This window comes from Anomaloglossus baeobatrachus, chromosome 3 (assembly GCF_048569485.1).
Source record: "Anomaloglossus baeobatrachus isolate aAnoBae1 chromosome 3, aAnoBae1.hap1, whole genome shotgun sequence".
NCBI classification, from domain to species: Eukaryota; Metazoa; Chordata; class Amphibia; order Anura; family Aromobatidae; genus Anomaloglossus; species Anomaloglossus baeobatrachus.
In genome coordinates, this window is record NC_134355.1 from 144033906 (window position 1) to 144055297 (window position 21392).

The following is a 21392-nucleotide window of genomic DNA, read 5'->3' on the forward strand; positions in this document are numbered from 1 at the left end:
TGACCTGGGCAACAGCAAAGGTATGGCCGACAGCCACCTTCAAAGTAGCTTCTGCCTATAAAATTGCATATAAAAGCCTGTGCTAATCAATTTCATGGCTCACAATTGCTTGAGAATTCTTAGAGATAAATAGGGGGAGCTGACATATTAAAGAGCAAGGGGCCCATATCCTGATTTTGGGTTTTTTCACTACGACCCCCCACTGTCTGTATCTGCCCCAGGACTGCACTGAATATTTGTTCTGTTACCATGACCAATTCTGCAGCAAATTAAAGTTGTCACTTTCCTGCATCATAGTTGCACTTTTTTTGCTTTATGCTCTAAAACTCAAACTGTCAGTAACTGAAACATGAACATATGTATACTATTATTAGATATACATTTATTTATATATATATATATATATATATATATATATATATATATATATATATATATATATACACAGGGTGGTCCAAAAGTAGGTGGACAGTATGTGTACTAGGGTTATCAAACATGGTGTAAGGTGAAACTTACTCAGTTGCCCTTAGCAACCAATCAGATTCCACCTTTAATTTTCCAAAGAGTCTGTGAAGAATGAAAAGTGGAATCTGATTGGTTGCTAAGGGCAACTGAGTAAGTTTCACTTTACACCATGTTTGATAACCCTATTACACATACTGTCCACCTACTTTTGGACCACCCTGTTTATATATATTTTTATATAAAAAAAAAAATATATATATATATATATATATATATATATATATACATTCCATAACATTGAAGTTGTGATACCAAGAAGGAAAAGTGGTAGCGTTATACAAATCGAATGATCAATAGACATATTAAAGATATGCAAATGATGAAAATAGAAACAATATTTTGATTTACTCAGTATCAAGTATGAGCGCCATATGCAGAAATTACTATGTCCAATTGATCATGTGATTACCATATGACTATGTTCACATGCAGTGAGTTTTTGCTTCACTTTTATCTGCAGCCAAAACTTGCTCTCCTGACTATGTTCAAAACCCCTGGTTTGTGCCATTTTTGCGTGTTTTTGGGGAGAGTTTTTCGATATGAAGTACATGTGCTTTGACTACAATATATTTTAATTAAAGGAGTAATCCCATCTCCAAGATCCTATACAAATATGTAGTAGGTGTAATAATAATAATAATATTATCAAATACCTCCAATTAGATATGTAGTATAGTTCTTCTAATTCACTATGTCACTTACCTCATGTGCAGGGCATTGCAGGACATTAAATATTCACCACTATGACCACTAGTAACTAGCTATAAGGGTACACACACGAACGTATGACTCTCACAAAAGCAATGAGGGAAAATATCGCATTGCACTTGGACCAATGTTATTAAATTTTGGAGATCAGGTGGTCAGCTTTTTCCTCATCTAGATTCTTGATGAGAGAAAAGTTGCAGCATGCTGCGATTGTCACCAAGAGACATGTCATTTGCACCCATACGTCTATGAGTGTAAGTGAAACATTGGACTGCACTCGGATGACAATGGAGGAGATGGGGAGATTAATCCCTCCCTCTCCTCCGCAGCTGTGATCCGATCGCAGGATTTGATCACAGTTGCATGACACTTGGTTCACTCTGGCAGCACATTGGGAGCCGAGGGTTATTAGCATATTTAATGCCATACCATCCTGTGAATCCAGCCTGTCACTATATGCATGGTCATAACCATGGATACCTATGGTCCTACAATGCCCTGCACATGAGGTAAACAATATAGTGAATTAGAAGAACTATACTACATTTCAAATTGGAGGTATTTGCTAATATTATTATTATTACTACATCTCCTACATATTGGATAGGATCTTGGAGATGGGAATATTCTGTTGGGGGGGGGGGGTTCACACAAAATGCTGCAAAAGCATTTGTTGCATTTTTTTTCAGTATTTTTTTTCACTTTCTTATTGCCTTCTGCAAAACCATTAAAATAATTGATATCCTACATATTTTAAAAAAAGCTGCGGTTCTCAAATACAGTCAGAAAAAAAACAAGTGTATGCATGAGATTTCTAAAATTTCTTTGCACTTGCTGGTAGTGTTAAAAGCAGCTTTTAATTTGTACAGTATAAAAAAGCGCTGCAAAAACACTGCATGTGAACAGCGTATAATATCATTCTGTGCCTATTACAAGTGAACCTGCTCTGATCTACTGAAGTTTAGAAACGACTACTTTTCTAGCACAGATCTGCAACATGGAAAAGCAGACAGGGCCTAGAAATGTCAGAAATGCATTTAAAAGCCTTCTGAAAAATGACCTGAATAGTACTGTAAACGAGAAAATAGGGGGGAAGCCAGCACTGCTTATGAGTGGGATGCAATTATGACGAGATAAAAAGTGTATCATTCACAAATTCATTCCTACTGTATCAATTCAATGAGATTTTTAGCAAATAATTGATCAATGATTTGAGCCCCCCTGCCCCGTCACGGCAAATCTCTATAAGGGGGGTCCCTACACTACAGTATATAATATACATGTGTACCATGTGGTCTCGTGTGATGTGCAGGACCATATAGGAACACCACCTACCTGAGAAGTGTCAGAACCGCTCCCATGCTGCAAGGGCTGACAACTGCGAGTACAGAGGCAGTTCAGGTGCCTGCCACTAGCACAATGTCTGAACTAGCCCCCACAGTGTCAGACCTGCAGACATGGATGAAGGGCGGAACAGCCCCAGGCAGGTGGTGCTTAAGTATTAATGCCTATGGAACAGGGGGCGGTGGCTGTCTGTGAACAGGCACCAACATGCATTTTGATGGCGACAGGAGGAATTTGCAAACCACACTGGGCGTGCACGGCATAGTGGTGGTCAACCACTTGACCAGTAAACGAGAAAATAGGGGGGAAGCCAGCACTGCTTATGAGTGGGATGCAATTATGACGAGATAAAAAGTGTATCATTCACAAATTCATTCCTACTGTATCAATTCAATGAGATTTTTAGCAAATAATTGATCAATGATTTGAGCCCCCCTGCCCCGTCACGGCAAATCTCTATAAGGGGGGTCCCTACACTACAGTATATAATATACATGTGTACCATGTGGTCTCGTGTGATGTGCAGGACCATATAGGATGTCATCCATGTCTGCAGGTCTGACACTGTGGGGGCTAGTCCAGACATTGTGCTAGTGGCAGGCACCTGGACTGCCTCTCTACTCGCAGTTGTCAGCCCTTGCAGCATGGGAGCGGTTCTGACACTTCTCAGGTAGGTGGTGTTCCTATATGGTCCTGCACATCACACGAGACCACATGGTACATATGTATATTATATACTGTAGTGTAGGGACCCCCCTTATAGAGATTTGCCGTGACGGGGCAGGGGGGCTCAAATCATTGATCAATCATTTGCTAAAAATCTCATTGAATTGATACAGTAGGAATGAATTTGTGAATGTTACACTTTTTATCTCATCATAATTGCATCCCACTCATAAGCAGTGCTGGCTTCCCCCCCATTTTCTTGAATAGTACTGTAAGGGATGAAAAATTGGAATCTTTCAAGTATGTGCTACTTTGGGATGAGTGAGTGGCACGGTGCACTTATTTTATGTTACGGGAGCGCTGCATCATCAAAGAAAATGAATAAAGAAAATGTAGACGGGATATTTAGATAAAGAGGCAGCAATATAAAATGGATTGCTAAATAAAAGAAGCAAATATAATTAAGCATTGTCTTTAGCATCCTACTTTCTGTCGTCTAACATAGAACCCTAAATTAAAATGTCAAATTTTATTAAATATTTTTAAAATTATCAAAAACCACAAATTACTAGTATCATATTACTAAGTCCCTACAATACTCACTCCTGGACAGGTGCAGGACACATGTGAATAAGGGTGTGCACAAGAAGACATTTGCTGATATTTTACTCACTATTAATTCCACAGACGTGATCATTACTGTCCCCATTTGGGGTAAAAATCTAAATTTCCTATCACTATGTCTTTGGAGTGTGGAAAGATGTCCAGAGTACCCAAAGGAAACCAACGCAGACACATGGAGAACATACAAACTCCTTACAGAAGTTGTTCTTGGTGGGATTCGAACTCAGGACTCCAGTACTGCAAGACTACAGTGCTAACCACTGAGCTACTGAGCTGCCCTTATGATACCCTTTAGTATCGTAGCAGGTTGCATCATTAAGACACCAAAGATACCAAGTTCGTAGACACTCCAAGTAATCCCCTAAAAGCAAGACCTTCCCACCCCACCAGTTATCTCCCACTGACAGAAAGGAGAATAATGCACAGTATGGCTATAATACGGTTTGTTCCTTGTAGCTGGTTAGTAATTAATATTACGCACAAATAATCAGTATCACGTTGAACTATTTTAGAGAACCCCCCTCCCTCCATCACTGTTCTGTAAGATTAATGCAGAAATAATACATAAGTAACACATCTGCACTTACCTACTCTGAAGTTACTGGACGTCAGGGTGTCAGAAGCATGGCCGTTCTCACTAATAAGCGTAGTCGTATTTCCCTTCTCGCAGTTGTTGTGACAGCGGCCCTTGGTACAGGTCACTTTGCAAATGCTGGGTGTGAAGACCACCTTGATGCGCCCCGTCTGGTTCCCCACTGCCAGAGGAGGCACAGAAAAAAGGAAAAAAAGACAAATCAGCTTGGTATCCATTGGTTTCCTCCCCATGTCTGGCCGAAAAAAAAAAAGTATTAAAAAGACCAATATGAGGGAGAAGTAAAGCAGCTTGTCAGTGATCTCTGCTCAGCATCCAGTGGTGTCTCTGAAACAGGAGTGGGAAGATTAGCAGACAGAAATCCGGGATCTACTCCAAGACCACATTTAAAGTCAAGTCACCAGAGTGGGATTAGTAATCACAATGCTACACTTTATTCACCGGCAGAGTGAGAGTGTAAAAAAAAAAAGAAAAAAGTAGAACACACTGCATGACAGCTTACACGGCCAGCTCTGACAGGCAGATGTAATGCAGTAAGGAAGGCTGAGCACCTAGGGGAGAATAGACTCCTGTGTCTCCTCGCATACTCCAGCTGTTTCTGCCGTTATTAAGTCACTCTCTTTCCCTCTCTCTCACTAGAGCCCGTCCCCTGGAAATGTTTTAGGCATGCGGCGTGTCTGAGAACATCTGTCTCAAATCTCCTGGCACCCTAGACGGGAGTGATCAAATCTTGTTTGTGACGCAGCTGACTTGGTCCAATTTTTTTTTTCTCTTCACTACCTTTTGGCAAAAAGTTCCACTTCTGGAATTAGGGATTAATTAGATCGATTCGGAGGCAGAAATCAACGACTAATGCTAATAGCTGATTAATCCTTAACTGATTTATTTTCGTTCATCTCAAGTACATTCATGTCAAACTTACGAAAAGTCAAAACGAAGCTGGTGATTGCTTTAGAAAGGCATCAGTATGTAAGAAGGGATGGAAAGTGTTCTGACGTTTATGTAAATGTCTAAGGTTTCCCGAGGAATATGTTACAAGTGATTTTCCCATAATCAAAAGGGAAATCTAGTCACTTTCTGACATCTAAAAGGGACTTGTCCCAAGCATTTGTAAAGCTCTGGCACCATTATCCTCCTAATGAAAGGACCACACCGCTCTTCTAAGTGCCCAAACCTCTTTGGACCTGCAGGAAAACCACCACATATCCTTTATTTGCGTAATAAGTGTGGATCGCAGCTCTTGGATCTGAACTGAAATAAACTTTTAACATGTCCCATTCAACCTATCAAGGACCCGGCCAATTATGACCTCAAAGTGGTTGTCCACATCAAGACACTGCTTTCTAAATGCAGACCTGTTGGCATTCTACTGATCAGAGTGGGCCAAGCAGCTGAAACTCCTGGCGATCAGCTGTTATTGTTGGGTAAATCTGTGGGTGGCTGCACAGTATTACATGGCCCTCTGTCAAATGAATCTTAACCATGTAATATAAAGTACTCTGAGACCTCCAGAGCGGGAGGTGTTCAAGGTTGATCTCAAGTGGCGGATATCCCTATATGTCTATATTCTATAAAACATTATGGCATAACCTCTTTAAAGAGAACATGCACTAACGATGTGTCCTTTCAGTGGTGTTCATTGAAAATCCTGTTATCTATTTTGTAATCATCTCAATGCTGTTACAAATGCACCAATATTAGAGTTGGGAAAAATGCATACCTTTGTTGCAGTTTTTGATGTCTCCAGATTTTTAGGCTACGTTTCCAAGATGAGCATTTGGTTAAGTTTATGATAGGAGATGAGCAAACCCGAGGTTTGGTGCTCGTACCAAACACAGACTTTCCAAAAAAAAAAACAGAGTTCGGATGCTTTACGTATGCAAACCACTCACGTGAGCATCGCTGTGCTCGGGTACACTTAGCATCAGCCCAGTGCGAGCCGCTTGCAGTGGTTGAACGGCTCACACAGGAGTAACAACAGCGTGATCGGATGTACTCTGCACCAAACAAAAAAAATGGAAAAACCTTGCCCGCCTGCCCCTGGAAGTGATCTGTTTTGGCTGATTTCATGTGGGTGGACAACCGAACTGCCCAATTAGGGACTTCCATTGGGGTTCAGATCAAGTCCGGTTCTCAAACCGAACTTTATCTAATGTCCAGCTGAACCCGCCGAACGGAACTTCCACGGGTCCAATCATCTCTATTAATGATGTTACAGATTTTCTGTAACATTTCTGCACCTATTTGATAAATTAGGTGGCTTGTATTTTTTTCATTGCGTTTTTGAGTGTATTTTATTTTATTTGCATGCATTTTTGACGTTGTGGTTTTGGTCTTTTTTTGATAAATTAAGTTTTAAATAAAGCAGCTTTGTTTTTGAAACTTCCTGGTATTGGACTTTGACAAAACTTTATTTTTACACTCATTTGCGTATTACACGCGTTTTTAGCGGGTTTTCGTAGTGGGTACTCTAGTTACGAGAAAGCTAAGCAAAAGTACTCAATGTCAAGCATCAGCTGGAAAAGAAAACACGATTTTCTGGTGTATAAAAAGATAAATAAAATCCCATGAACCCAGTGTAATATTACCCCTATATAAATCGCTTGTAAGGTCATGGGATCCATGTTTGAGATCCAAATTTTAGTTTCAAATAATTTTATTAAGTAAGTTCAGAAAAAATGTAAACAGACAGTAAACTATGAATAGGTATACATATCCAAAGAGTATCAGACAACTTATAACTTATACGAACTGATAAGATGGAAAACGATTAGAGGGGAGATAGAATAAGATAAAGAAAGACTGAAGGGGAAAGAAGAAGGAAAAAAGGCGGGGGAGGGGGGTCATGAATGTACCTAATCTGTTACACTCTAATAGAAGTCTGTAACAGCCTACATTAAGGGGTATGTGTAACTCATGGAGAAAGCTGTAATACTTGGGATAGGCCGTTACCGTAGTCTTGATGTAAGTCCACCCAGGGGTTCCAAATGGCATAAAGGTTTTCCAGGCTATCAGACCGTGTTGAATCAATACGTTCATATAGCATTATCCTATCCAGCCTGTCCTTGACAGCTTGTATAGATAAGTGAGTTTTTCATTTGGAGGGTAGGTGTATCTTTGCCACCATAGTGATGTGGCATTGGAGGCGAAAAGATTTGTTGAGGAGTCCTACAGGTCTATCTCCTAGTTGGAGATTAGATGGGACAGGCATTATGTTGTTTCCTAGGACATTGTGAACGAGCTGTTTTATAGTGTTCCAGAATGTTTGAGCTCTGGGGCAGTCCCACCAAATATGTTTCATGTCCCCAACCATGTTGCAACCCCTAAAACATTGGTCTGGGACCTGTGGTTATAGAAGCTTGAGCCTAGCCAGGATATAGTATGTTCTGTGGAAACGTTTGATTGCAGTTTCTGTGAGGGAGGATTGGTGGCTGCCTTTAGCAAGTGTTGTATAGCAGAGTTGCCATTTCTCCGGGGAGAACGATCGATTGAGGTCACTTTCCCAATGAACCATAAAGGGTAGCTTTACTGGGTCTGGCGGGTTATTGAAAGTGGAATAGAGCCAAGAGATTATTCCTTTTCCAAAGGGATTATTGGCAATAAAGGATTCAAAGAAGGTGGGCGGTGATCTACCAGTGTGAGATCCAAATTTAAAAATGGATTTTGGAAAATTAGAGTCAGATCAAAAGTGGGCAACTAGATTATAACATGGCATAGAAGTTCTCTCTTACGATGAGTTGTTAAAAAAGTTGGAAAAAAATACCTCAAAGGTGATCTTGTACACTGGTGTTTGAAATTTTGGCAACCCTAAAGAATTTTCCAGATTCTACAAATTTGAACATAAAACTACATCACATTTTCACACTAGTCCTAAAACTAGATATAAAGAACCAAATAAACACTGAGATAAAAATATCATACTTGGTCAATTTTTAAATGAAAAAAGTGATCCAAACATCATGTCTATCCAATTAATTGGATGATAATCAGGTGTGAGTAGTAGACCTGTTTTATTCACAGAGCAGGCATGGAACAAAGTGTGATCATTACAAAGTGTGATCATTACAAATGTCTATTACGGCACAAACAAGTGAGATTTGTAATGAAGTCTGAAGATGGTTTGTTGATGCTCATCAAGGTAGATATAATAAAAAAAAACTATCTAGAAAAGAGTTTGGAGTCCCCACAGTCAGATTGTATACAAATGGAGGAAATTGAAGTAAGAACATCATTAACCTTCTCAATAGTGATCGTCAAATAACGATCACTTGAAGAGTAAAGCATATAACGGTCTGTAAGGTCACAAAGGCACCCAAGGTCACTTCTAAGCAGCTAAAGGTCTCTCTCACATTAGCTAGTACTAATGATCATGTGTCTATCATCAGGAGCACAGTGAATAAAAATAGTGTGCATGGCAAGATTACTAGGAGAAAACTATTTCTTTTCAATCAGAAAATTATTGCTGCCCGCAGTTTAGTAAACATCACCCGGACAAGCCAGAAGACTATTTGAACAATATTTTGTGGACAGATGGAACCAAAATAGAGCTTTTTGTGTTATTAAGTGCTATTATTAAAGAAATAAAAATACTCAAACAGAGAATAAAAACCTCAAACCTTCTATGAAACTCAGTGGTGGTGGCATCTTGGTTTGGGGAGGTTATGATCCATCTGGACCCAGATGGTTCACTATCATTGATGGAACAAAGAATTTTTAATTATATCAACAAATTTTTACAGGGAAATGTCAGGCATACGTCCATGGACTGATGTTATGACTGAGCCCTACCATTCACATGGGGAAAGACAAACCAGGAGAAGTGTGAACCCTGCAATCCAGAGGTCCCTATTCAGACTAGAAGTCCTAAATCTAATCTTGATTTGTCCCTGTCTGACTGAAGAGGTTGTCACCATAAGATTATGCAATGGTGCACCCTCAATTATAAACAAAGTATAGCACAAAACAACAATAACCATAAAGGAAGTGCACACAAGCAAAAGGTGGCACACAGGGCTAAGAATGTGTTTACACAGTCATAAAGGGAAGATGGAGGAAAACAGAAGAAACACAGAAAACTTATGGAATATGTGAAAATCCATCAAATCCAAAATGTTTCAGAATTGGAAGAATTCTGGCAAGGGAAATTCAAAACCAAACCACAGGGAAAAGTCAGAAAGATAAGTCAGCTATAGTGTTGAGCGGACCCGAACTGTAAAAATCCGGATCTGCACGGTTTCAGCGTCCGATCCGGGTCCGACCCGGACGCGGGAATCCGGCAGCACGATCCGGATTCAGGATGATTTTTTTTTTTTCTTCTCTCTCTCGTCAGTGAATTTGAAACAGTCATTCACCGCTTGGCGTGTGGACAGTGGTTGGGAATTAATAAAAGAAGACCATGTAAAAAAAAAAGCGTGTGGTGAGGTTTTTTTTGTTAAGTAAGTACTCTCTCCAGTCCATTTTAAAGAGGTAGGCCGCCTTCGTACTAATCAGACTAACAGTAGTAACTGCGTCCTGCACCCAGAGGTGTAATATACTTTTACGGGTGGCTACCGCCCAGATGAATCAAGTGCGGCACTGATGGGCAGGAAGCCTATCCAGCTGGTCTTGTGGAAGAATATTGAAAATAGCCCATTCAGTGCAGAGGGGAATAGAAAGATAAAAGGTACAGTTAGGTCCAGAAATATTTGGACAGTGACACAAGTTTTGTTATTTTAGCTGTTTACAAAAACATGTTCAGAAATACAATTATATATATAATATGGGCTGAAAGTGCACACTCCCAGCTGCAATATGAGAGTTTTCACATCCAAATCGGAGAAAGGGTTTAGGAATCATAGCTCTGTAATGCATAGCCTCCTCTTTTTCAAGGGACCAAAAGTAATTGGACAAGGGACTCTAAGGGCTGCAATTAACTCTGAAGGCGTCTTCCTTGTTAACCTGTAATCAATGAAGTAGTTCAAAGGTCTGGGGTTGATTACAGGTGTGTGGTTTTGCATTTGGAAGCTGTTGCTGTGACCAGACAACATGCGGTCTAAGGAACTCTCAATTGAGGTGAAGCAGAACATCCTGTGGCTGAAAAAAAAGAAAACATCCATCAGAGAGATAGCAGACATGCTTGGAGTAGCAAAATCAACAGTCGGGTACATTCTGAGAAAAAAGCAATTGACTGGTGAGCTTGGGAACTCAAAAAGGCCTGGGCGTCCACGGATGACAACAGTGGTGCATGATCGCCGCATACTTTCTTTGGTGAAGAAGAACCCGTTCACAACATCAACTGAAGTCCAGAACACTCTCAGTGAAGTAGGTGTATCTGTTTCTAAGTCAACAGTAAAGAGAAGACTCCATGAAAGTAAATACAAAGGGTTCACATCTAGATGCAAACCATTCATCAATTCCAAAAATAGACAGGCCAGAGTTAAATTTGCTGAAAAACACCTCATGAAGCCAGCTCAGTTCTGGAAAAGTATTCTATGGACAGATGAGACAAAGATCAACCTGTACCAGAATGATGGGAAGAAAAAAGTTTGGAGAAGAAAGGGAACGGCACATGATCCAAGGCACACCACATCCTCTGTAAAACATGGTGGAGGCAACGTGATGGCATGGGCATGCATGGCTTTCAATGGCACTGGGTCACTTGTGTTTATTGATGACATAACAGCAGACAAGAGTAGCCGGATGAATTCTGAAGTGTACCGGGATATACTTTCAGCCCAGATTCAGCCAAATGCCGCAAAGTTGATCGGATGGCGCTTCATAGTACAGATGGACAATGACCCCAAGCATACAGCCAAAGCTACCCAGGAGTTCATGAGTGCAAAAAAGTGGAACATTCTGCAATGGCCAAGTCAATCACCAGATCTTAACCCAATTGAGCATGCATTTCACTTGCTCAAATCCAGACTTAAGACAGAAAGACCCACAAACAAGCAAGACCTGAAGGCTGCGGCTGTAAAGGCCTGGCAAAGCATTAAGAAGGAGGAAACCCAGCGTTTGGTGATGTCCATGGGTTCCAGACTTAAGGCAGTGATTGCCTCCAAAGGATTCGCAACAAAATATTGAAAATAAAAATATTTTGTTTGGGTTTGGTTTATTTGTCCAATTACTTTTGACCTCCTAAAATGTGGAGTGTTTGTAAAGAAATGTGTACAATTCCTACAATTTCTATCAGATATTTTTGTTCAAACCTTCAAATTAAACGTTACAATCTGCACTTGAATTCTGTTGTCGAGATTTCATTTCAAATCCAATGTGGTGGCATGCAGAGCCCAACTCGCGAAAATTGTGTCACTGTCCAAATATTTCTGGACCTAACTGTATTAGTAAGGTGTTGTGAGAGTGTACGCCAGACCTCCCGTATCCTCAGGCAATGCCACAGACAGTGGAAAATATCAGCTGGGGAATGCATGCATTTAGGGCAAGGGTAGTTACCAGAGAGAGACATCCTAGAATTAACTGCTGGGGAAATATATGCTCTATGAAAGATCATGAGCGCCATGGTTTTGTAACTATGGTATGGTAACATGGACATAATACGTTGTGTGGCATAACTAAATCTTTTTACGCACTGTTCTGAGCATTCTGAATGCGCTGTTTGAGATCTGCCATGAGAGAAGCCTGTATCACCCCTTTTTTCAACAACCCTGACTGTTTTTTTGTCTCTTATTTCTGAGACAGTGTTGGGAGACAAAACATCAACCTTTTTAAAGCTCTTAGCTTCAGCCAGACAAGCAGAGGATCATGAGAACCTCCGAAAAAGTCACCCATGACCTTATCACTTGGGTCTCCTAGTTGTGTTTAAGTAATCATGGCAGACCCTGCACCAAATTTGCAGGCAGATAAGATAGCACCATACATTAAATGGATTCTGTGTGTTATCCTCCTAACTTCATACATACATGTTCGACCTTCATAGTAGTGTGACTATGTGAAAGAGGCTATAAATAGAGGACACTTGAATGGGTAGGTTGAGAGAAGAGAAATCATAACCACAATCTACAGCAAAGTCATGATCAATAAGATTCAAGGTTTAAGTTTAATCAACAATTGCAGGTGTGGAAAAAACACCAGACCTAGTCTCAAGGGATACCTTTAAGAAATGACCAAACATCTGTACTAGAGACAATCTCAGACTCGCAGAGTCGTTCCAAGAGATCTCTACTGCACAACATATAAACTGTGAGCAGTAGTCCTCAACTCTATGGCCTCCCTGAACTAGCTTTCAGATCTTGGGTGTAGTAACAGCGACTTTGTCAGGGTCATCATAGATGAGGCCAAGAGCTGAGAAAAATTCCTCAACAGAGGAAAATGCCTGATTGCTTTCAGGCAAAGAAAATGCCCAGGCCTGCAGATCCCCACGGAGCAAAGACAAAACAATGCCAATTCATTGACTCTCACAACCAGAAGAGACAGGATGGAGGCAAAAATACAATTTACATGAGGATTTAAACAATGAAAACTTACTTCTGTCTTCGTCAAAGCAGTAGGTCAATTTTACTTTGCGTTCAAATGTTGCATTCAGATAGAACAAATCCTCTTTAGCGGCATTTTCTTGATATCCGCCATGTCCAGAGATAAGGCCCATAGTTGCAAGGCGAAAAAGTCCACAAGATCTTTAATTATGCCAACCACACTAAAATGGGTTGGCTTTAATATTTTGACAGAGCCCTACCACACACAGGGATAGACATTCAGGAGAGGTGTGAACCCTGCAATCCACAGGTTATTTCCCCCAAATTCCCAACCTATAATAAATGTAACTATTTAATTCTAATGTACAGTTACTCTACCAATGGAGAACCTTCCTGCTGCAGCTGGCTTCAGAGGGGTCACAGGAGGCAGGCACTGTGCTGAGGCCTGTGGGGTGCTGTGTTGGGGCCTACGAGGCGCTGGGCTGCAGTGTTGTGGGCTGCAGTGCTGCAAGCAGTGAGCCACAGGCATCCTGAAAATGGCGACGGTGCGGTCTTCAAATAATGGCTCCTGTAGGCTGCGCGTATGCAGATGGAGCTCTCGGCAAGAGATCTCATCTGCGCATGAGCCGTCTATTACCTTCCAGCAGCGGACTTAAGAAAAATGGTGCCCAGAGGTGGCGCATTTGCAGATGAGATCTCTGCTTGTCATTGAGCCGATAACTCAATATGTGAACGCGCCGACTCCGGGCGCTATTTTTTGAAGCCCGCACCGCCGAGTTTCTGGAAGTTGCCTACATTACAGCATCAGGGACACCCACCGGCTGCACCGCCCACAGCATCTACCTGCTTCACCATCATCCCTGCCTCCTGTGACCCCACTCCATCACTGCTGCCGTCTACCCCCGGTAAAAGACTATCGAATTGTAAGACGGACCCCATTTTTTTTTACTTTTTCTTTTCTTTAAATTTGGAGTGCGTCTAATAATCCGGTGCATTCGGTACTTAGCCAAAATTTGCTAAGTGGAAGGGTAAGGCCACTCAAACACATTTGCTATATAATGTTATTGTTGATATTTGGTGCACAAGTCACATGAAAATCTAACTACAGCAGCATTTTAAGGGAATGCATTCCTATATATGTCCTCTTCAGCTGTTAAGCCTAAAAAAATATTCAAAAGTCTGTTTTAAGCGCCATCCTTAAAGTTATATTGTGAGTAGAATTTGCAATTGCTTAGTACTTTAGATAACAATAAAAATTGATTGCACTACTATATTATATAGTTATATCATGCATTTACAGGGATGGGCAAACTTTGCATTCCAGATATTGCTGAACTGTATCTGACATGATGGTCAGCCAGCCCATCCCTATTCTAATAGTACATATTCTTCTCAATAAGACATTTCATAGTTTGAGAGTTTTTTTGGAGGTAAAAGTCTGATGAGCTATGTGATCTCGAAGGGGAGAATACGAAGATAAATGAAAATGATCTCCTTCTTTCAACTGATGGAAAATCACTAATTTTTTTCTACAAGAGGATTGTCTGGAATTACAACAGGTTATGGAGCACAAAAGAGTGTAGGAAGTGATTAGATGTTAAGGAAAAACTGACTCTTTATTTTAGCTATTTACTCATTTCCTTCTCTAAATGTTAAGCCGTTATAGAATCAGAAAATGAATATTTTGTGGATGAATACTAAAGTGGATATCCTGTAATGAGAGTCTCACTACTGCATATAAGAATAGAGTGCATGCGACTGGACACCTACGCTGATATTGAGTTTAAAGAATTTGTTATAACTTTTATGTAAAATGGAATAGAATGTCAAAGCTTTACATTAAAGTTATAAAAATAACTTTACACTCAATATCACACACATGTATAGAACAGTAGGTAGATGTAGAAAACACTGCAACGTTTGGTAAGACTGATTAAAAAAAAGTATGAATATTTTACTTTTATTCATTTAGAAAATTTCTCCATGTAAGAAAAGGATGAATGTCAACAAAAATTCTAATGATAAAATATTAATTTTATTGATACTTAGTTAAAAATAAATTTCTTTTAATATAAAACATTTTAAAAATGGTGAGGAGAAAATACACATCAGAAAGTTCACAAAAAGTTGTATCTCGAACAGGGCATTATTAAAGTGGTATAATAGTAGACATTATAGTTCAGAAAAAGTATAAGGAATAAAATTAATAGACAGTCAAAACCATAGAGTATAACATGTAATGCAATATCAAACATACCATAAAATAGAAACTACCACAGAAGTGAAGTGCCCACAGAAGGCTTGAGCCTCGAGCAAAACGTACGTCGGAGTCTGTGGGCTCGTCGCTTCTGTTGTAGTTTCTATTATTTGGTATGTTTGATTTTTAATATTGCATTATACGTTATACTCTATGGTATTCATTGTCCATTATTTTATGCCTTATTCTTTTTTGAACCACAACGTCTATTATTATGCCCCTTTAATAACGCTCAGTTCCAGATACATCTTTTTGTGAAATTTCTCATGTGTATTTGCTCCTCACCATATTTAAAATGTTTTATATTAAAATAAAATGTTTTTCATTATATATCAATACAATTAATATTTTTATAACTATAACTTTTGTGGTCATTTACCCTTTTTTCATCATAATTAGGATTTATCATTTTGTGCTGTAGTGTACAATTCAATTAAGAAAATGCAAAGTGAATGAGCAAAAGAGAAATCAATATCAAATCAATATTCAATTTCACCACACTTTGCCTTCAAACCAACATCAATTTTTCTAGGTACAATTGCACATAAGAACTCAACAGGAAGGCTGTCCCAAACATTTTGAAGAATTAACCACAGATCTTCTATGGGTGTAGTCTTGTGAAAATCTTTCTGTCATGACTCTGATTTGATCCTGCTGGTTGCTATCCTGGTTCTGAACACTTTGTTGGTGTGTTTATTGCCTTTCTATCAATAAGTGTTTCCAATGCTGTAATTCAGTCTGCCCTACCCACAGCAGGTATAACTATTTAAAACGTCCCTGGACTTGCATTTCATGGTGGTACTATTTCTTAAGTGGACCCTGCTTGGAATTACAACCTGTCTGTGAAGTGTTTCTCCTAGCAGATCGTTCTTTTTGATTTACCTTATTTTTACTTTGCACTTCTGAATCTTCCAGTTAGAGTTGTTTCAGTCAGTGTAGGTTACCTTAGGGTCTACACAGCTGGGACCTCTAGTCTGTATGAGAATCAGGCTGGTCAGGTGTAGTACTTTTGGACCTTATTTTACATTAATTTCCATGTGTGCACTTTAGTGCGAAAAAAACCTTCTATACTTTGATGGAATCCCGGACAGGCTTAATTATGTTAAGATTATGTCTCCCTGCTGGTCATATCATCATTTCAAGGTCTCCTTGTTACTCGTTATACTAAATACGTTTCTTAATGACATAGAATATATGCTTATAGTCATTGATCTATTGAAATTGTAATCTGGAGCCAAACAGACTCCTCCCAAATGGTATTTCAGAATGGATAAGTATCTGTCTCTATTATTCATTATTGAGGACACCATTATTCCGGAACAAATCCACAACTCAATTTGATGAAATGCAACCCCAAACTTGCAAAGAATTTACACCATGCTTACTGTTGCCTGCAGACACTCCTTATTGCACTTAAAAGAGAACAAAGAAAGGAAGGAGGGAATAAAGGAGAAAAGGAGAGAGATAAAGTGAGAGATATGCCACGGGGACCCCTACCCGCCAGATCCAAGACCCAAAACCATAGAGCATTCTGTGCGAACGAGTGCGCGTCACATCCTACCTCGCGGTATAGAAGCCAGGACTAGTCAAGAAAGATTCCCAGTGGAACCAATTCGTAGCAGTGGCATCTACATCATTACGAGATTGGGCAAGTATCCTTTCCATCCGGTAGAGCACGTCTACCTCGCTTATCCATTCCTCCACAGATGGCGACTCCGTAGTTTTCCAGTGACGAGGGATGACGGTCTTGGCCGCCTGAAGGAGATGCCTGAGCAACGATTTTTTTATATAATTTTTTAGGCAGTGGAAACATACTGTATATAAAAGAACGGCCTCGGGTCATCTGGGCACTATCACCCCCGAGATCTCCTGCATTGCCCTTAAGACCTTGTCCCAAAAAGCCGCCAAGACCGTACATAACCTCCATATATGGGTCATAGTGCCTCCCTGCTGTCCGTACCGCCAGCACACATCTGGGACCCCCGAATACCACCTGTGGAGCAAGGAAGGAACCCTATACCACCTTGAAACAACTTTATAACTTGTCTCATGGGACCTGGTGGCGGTTGCTGATTTGTGGGATAGATGAAAACAACGGTCCCAGTGTTCTCTAGAAAACACCTGTCCAAGCTCATTCTCCCAAGCTCTGCAAAAGGAAGGAAGATGGACCAAATCATTAACAGTTAACAACTTATAAATGCTCGAAATGGCGTGTCTGGGGCTGGGACCTGAGGTACATAAGATTTCAAAAGGTGACATAGATTGTGCGGACTCGTTTAACTGACTAACCGATGAAAGGAAGTGTTGAAGCTGTGCATGCTCAAAGTGATAATGTAGTCTATGTGGATGGTTCCCCAGGAGCAAGGGAAGTGGGAGAACCGTCCCCGGGGGTGCCACATGAAGCATGCGCAGAGGGACCTGTCTGATGCCACCCAGAAATAGGGCATTAGACGCGCCAGGGGGGAACTTCGGGTTGTCGGTTATTGGCATCAACGGGCCCAGTGGTTGGATCAGAGTATCTTTCCCCCCCAGGAGCATGCAGGGTTCGCAAGGTCTGCTGCACACTATAAACGCCGTACGTTTGTCCTTGTTCAGCAAGGGCCAGGTCCAGGGTAGGGTCGGCACCGACAAGGTACATGCATCGTGAGCAATGCTCACCCAAAGCTTGGAGCCTCTGCCATGCAACAGGTCAAGAATCCTCGCATGGGCTGCCGCAAGATGGTATCTCCTACAGTCTGGTAGCCCCAGAACACCCGCTTCCTTCGGGCAGGTCAGAAACGCACCCTGAATTCTAGAACGGCCCTTGGACCACACAAATTGGATAAATAATTGTTGAACTTTACGCCAAAACGACGTGGGGATATGAACCGGCACCTTCTGCAGGAGATATAACAGTCTAGTTAGGACAGTCATCTTAAGGGCACAAACCCTGCCAAACCAGAACAATACTCCCCGATGCCACGCAGTAAGATCCTTTTCTAGCCTAGTAAAGCATTGTTGGAAATTAAGGAAGAACAGCCTGGAGAGGTCAGATGGTATAGTAATGCCCAGGTAGCCAATACTATCACTACGGGGCCACTTGAAGGGGAAACCGGAATGCAACAAGGAAACCTGACTCCTCAGCAGGGTCACATTCAGAGCCTCCGATTTGTCAAGATTAATGTTGAATCCGGACCACCTCCCAAATCGCTCCAGCTCGGACATCAAAGCAGGGAGCCCAACCAATGGATTGGAAAGATAGATCAGAAGGTCGTCAGCAAATGCCGAGCATTTATATTCATTATTCGCTATTTTGATTCCCCGAATGTCCGGGCTGGCTCGAAGGGCCCCCATCAGATGCTCCATCACCAAAATGTATAATAAGGGGGATAGGGGGCACCCCTGTCGGGTCCCGTTGCATATAGTGAAGAGGGTGGACAGAGTACCATTAATTTTTATACGGGCTGACTGGGAGCGATACAGCGCCAATATTTTAGAAGTAAGGTTGGGGCCCAACTCCATGTGGTTTAAGGTTTGCGAGAGAGATTCCCATGATATTCTGTCAAAGGCCTTTTTGGCGTACAGTGAGAGTATTATGAGTGGCATTTACTTAGTATGGGCATAATGGATGATGTCCAGGATTTTCAATGAAGAGTTCTTTAAGAGGGAATGTTACACAAGGATTATGTGAGGTGGCATATCTAGAGCCCCTATAGTCTTCATTGCAGGTACACTAACGGCTTGGTGTTACATTGATTTGATCATGGAACTAGTGGTATAGTCATTTATCCAAAGTGTCCCAGGAGCGTCGTTGAAGTAAATTTTAACATAAGGGTAGCACAGCTTTTGTCCTTTGCCCCGAGAGTAGAGAAGATGAATCTTCAAATTTGTATAATTTTGGGGTCCGTTACCAGTATTAAAGGAGAATAAGGGGACAGAGGTTAAACAAAAAGCAAGTCAGCATTTGTTGCTCATTTTATTGCTATTTTTCTAATCTGTTTTTCTTCAGATTTTCAATTGGAAAATTTTGCATCAAACTGTTGGGAAGAATGTAGTTGTTAAATATGGCCAGTTCTCACTAATCGCATATCCAAGTTTTTTACATGCCAACAGTGACTCGTTCAGTAAGCTTTCTGGCTGTCCAAAACTCTCCGGTGGTGACAAGAGCCAGATATGATTTTAAACAATGGCATGTCAGCAATTACATCTAAGCTTACTCATGTCTTGTATCGCACAAACTTTACACACTCAATGTCTGGGGCTATTCTTAGATAAACCACTTGACCTGAGATATTCTGTCTTATGCCTGTGGAGTGATGTAAGTGTTAATTACTGAACTTGTTCTGCAAAAACAAAAAGGTTCCTGGGTATACTTTCACCTCTACCGATTTTGGAGCTTCTAGATGAGGAAAGTGCTGTTTAGGCACTAATGGGAATATCACACCCTACTTCACAAAATGCCAAACCGAAGAGAGTGAGAATGATGAGATTTCTTATAATGAAGATCCAGGCTGTTTGCAGAAATGTTGCTATGCTGCCACATAACATTATTATGAGGTAAAAAAAAGTCTTTTCCAGCATTATTTCATTTATAGGTCTATTTACTGTGGTTAATATCCTATGAAACATGTTCTAAAATACACGTTAGGCAAGATTCACACCACGTTTGGGATCAATGTTCACAAATGGGTAAGGAAATTGTACTGCTACAGTATTCATACCCAATAAACTTTTCCAAATTTTTTAAAGTTACATCCACAAACTTAAATGTAAATCTGAAACCTGTGATGTGCATTTGTATTCAACCCCCTGTTGTCTGATACGCCTAAATATAATCCTGAGTGACCAATTGCTTCCTTAAGTCACCTAATTAGTAAATTGAGTCCACCTGTGTGTAATTTATTTTCAATATAACTACAGCTGTTCTTGAAGGCCTCAGAGGTTTGAACATTAGCGATCAAACAGCATCATGAAAACCAAGGAACACACCTGACAGGTCAGGGATAATGTTATGGATAAGAGTAAATTAGGGTTAGGTTATAAATAAATAGCCCAATCTCTAAACATTTCACAGAGAACAAACAGTTCAATCCATTATCCAAAAATGGAAGGAGTATGGCACAACTAAAAACCTACCAAGACATGTCCGTCCACCTAAACTGACATTCCAAGCAAGGAGAGCACTAAAAAGAGAAGAAGCCAAGAGGTCCATGGTCACTCTGGAGGAGCTGCAGAGATCCAAAGCTTTAGTAGGAGAATCTGTCCACAGTACAACTATTAGGATGTACTCATACAAGCAATGGTTTTCTCTTCCGAGAGAATCAGATTGATTATGGTAATTATATTCAGCTCATATTCTGATCAGAGTATGAGCCGAGTGTCAGTTTACTGTGGAGCCACTTGCAGCATGCTGTTTTTTTTTCTTATGCTGAATAAGCATGAGAAAAAAAAACTACATCCGCAGTGCCCAATAGTATAACACTGGACCGAGTGCTATCCGATAAAACATTGGATAGCACTCATCCGAGTTAAATGTTTGAATGAACGTGCCCTTAGTTGTACACTCCACAAATCTGGTCTTTATTTAAGTGTGGAAAGAAGAAAGCCATTTTTTAATGCAAGTCATAACAAGCCCTGTACCAAGTCAGGGACAGAGCTAGCATGGGAAAGAAGCCGCTCTGGTCAAATGAGACCAAAAAAGAACTGTTAAGGCTAAATGCAAAATACTATGTAACACTGCACATAACCCTGAAAACACAATCCCCACCATCCTACATGGTGAGGGCAGCATCATGCTGTGGGGATGCTTTTCCTGAGCTGGGAAAGGGAAGCTGGTCAGAGTTGATGGGAAGATGGCTGAAGCTAAATACAGGACAATCCTGGAGGAAAACCAAGAGGCTGCAAAAGACTTTAGACTGGGCGTAGGTCTACTTTCAAGGAGGGCAACAACCCTAAGGCCATGTGCACATGTTGCGTTTTTTTTCTGCGTTTTCGCTGCGTTTACAACTGCACTGTGTCATTGACAAAATGCATGCGTTCTGCTTCCCCAGCAAAGTCAATGAGAATCATGCAAAATGACACACGATGTCTTTTGAAACGCAGCGTTTTGATTGTCAAAAATTTGACAAAATCTCTGCGTTTAGAAAAGCAGCATGTCAATTCTTTTGTCCGTTTTGGCAGCGTTCTATACCCATTGAAATCAATGAGTTGTAGAAAAACGCTGCCAAAATGTTAAGCAGTGCGTTTGCACTGCATTTTTGTTGCGATCCGCATGTTTTTTTGACAT

General features: G+C 40.7%; 1 protein-coding gene across 4 annotated transcripts in view; it reads right to left on the reverse strand.

Moving 5' to 3' along the window:
* The window catches only part of LTBP1 (latent transforming growth factor beta binding protein 1), a 528942-nt gene that overhangs the window by 238362 nt on the left and 269188 nt on the right, over positions 1 to 21392 (reverse strand). For 2 of the 4 annotated variants that reach the window (XM_075339498.1, XM_075339499.1), the window contains exon 5: positions 4455 to 4622. The exons of 1 other annotated variant lie outside the window; for it this stretch is intronic. In XM_075339498.1, coding sequence (XP_075195613.1) covers positions 4455 to 4622 — 168 coding nt within the window. Of the gene's footprint in view, positions 1 to 2568; positions 2621 to 4454; positions 4623 to 21392 lie in introns of those variants that run through there. One more of the 4 variants, XM_075339501.1, reaches the window with a different exon arrangement.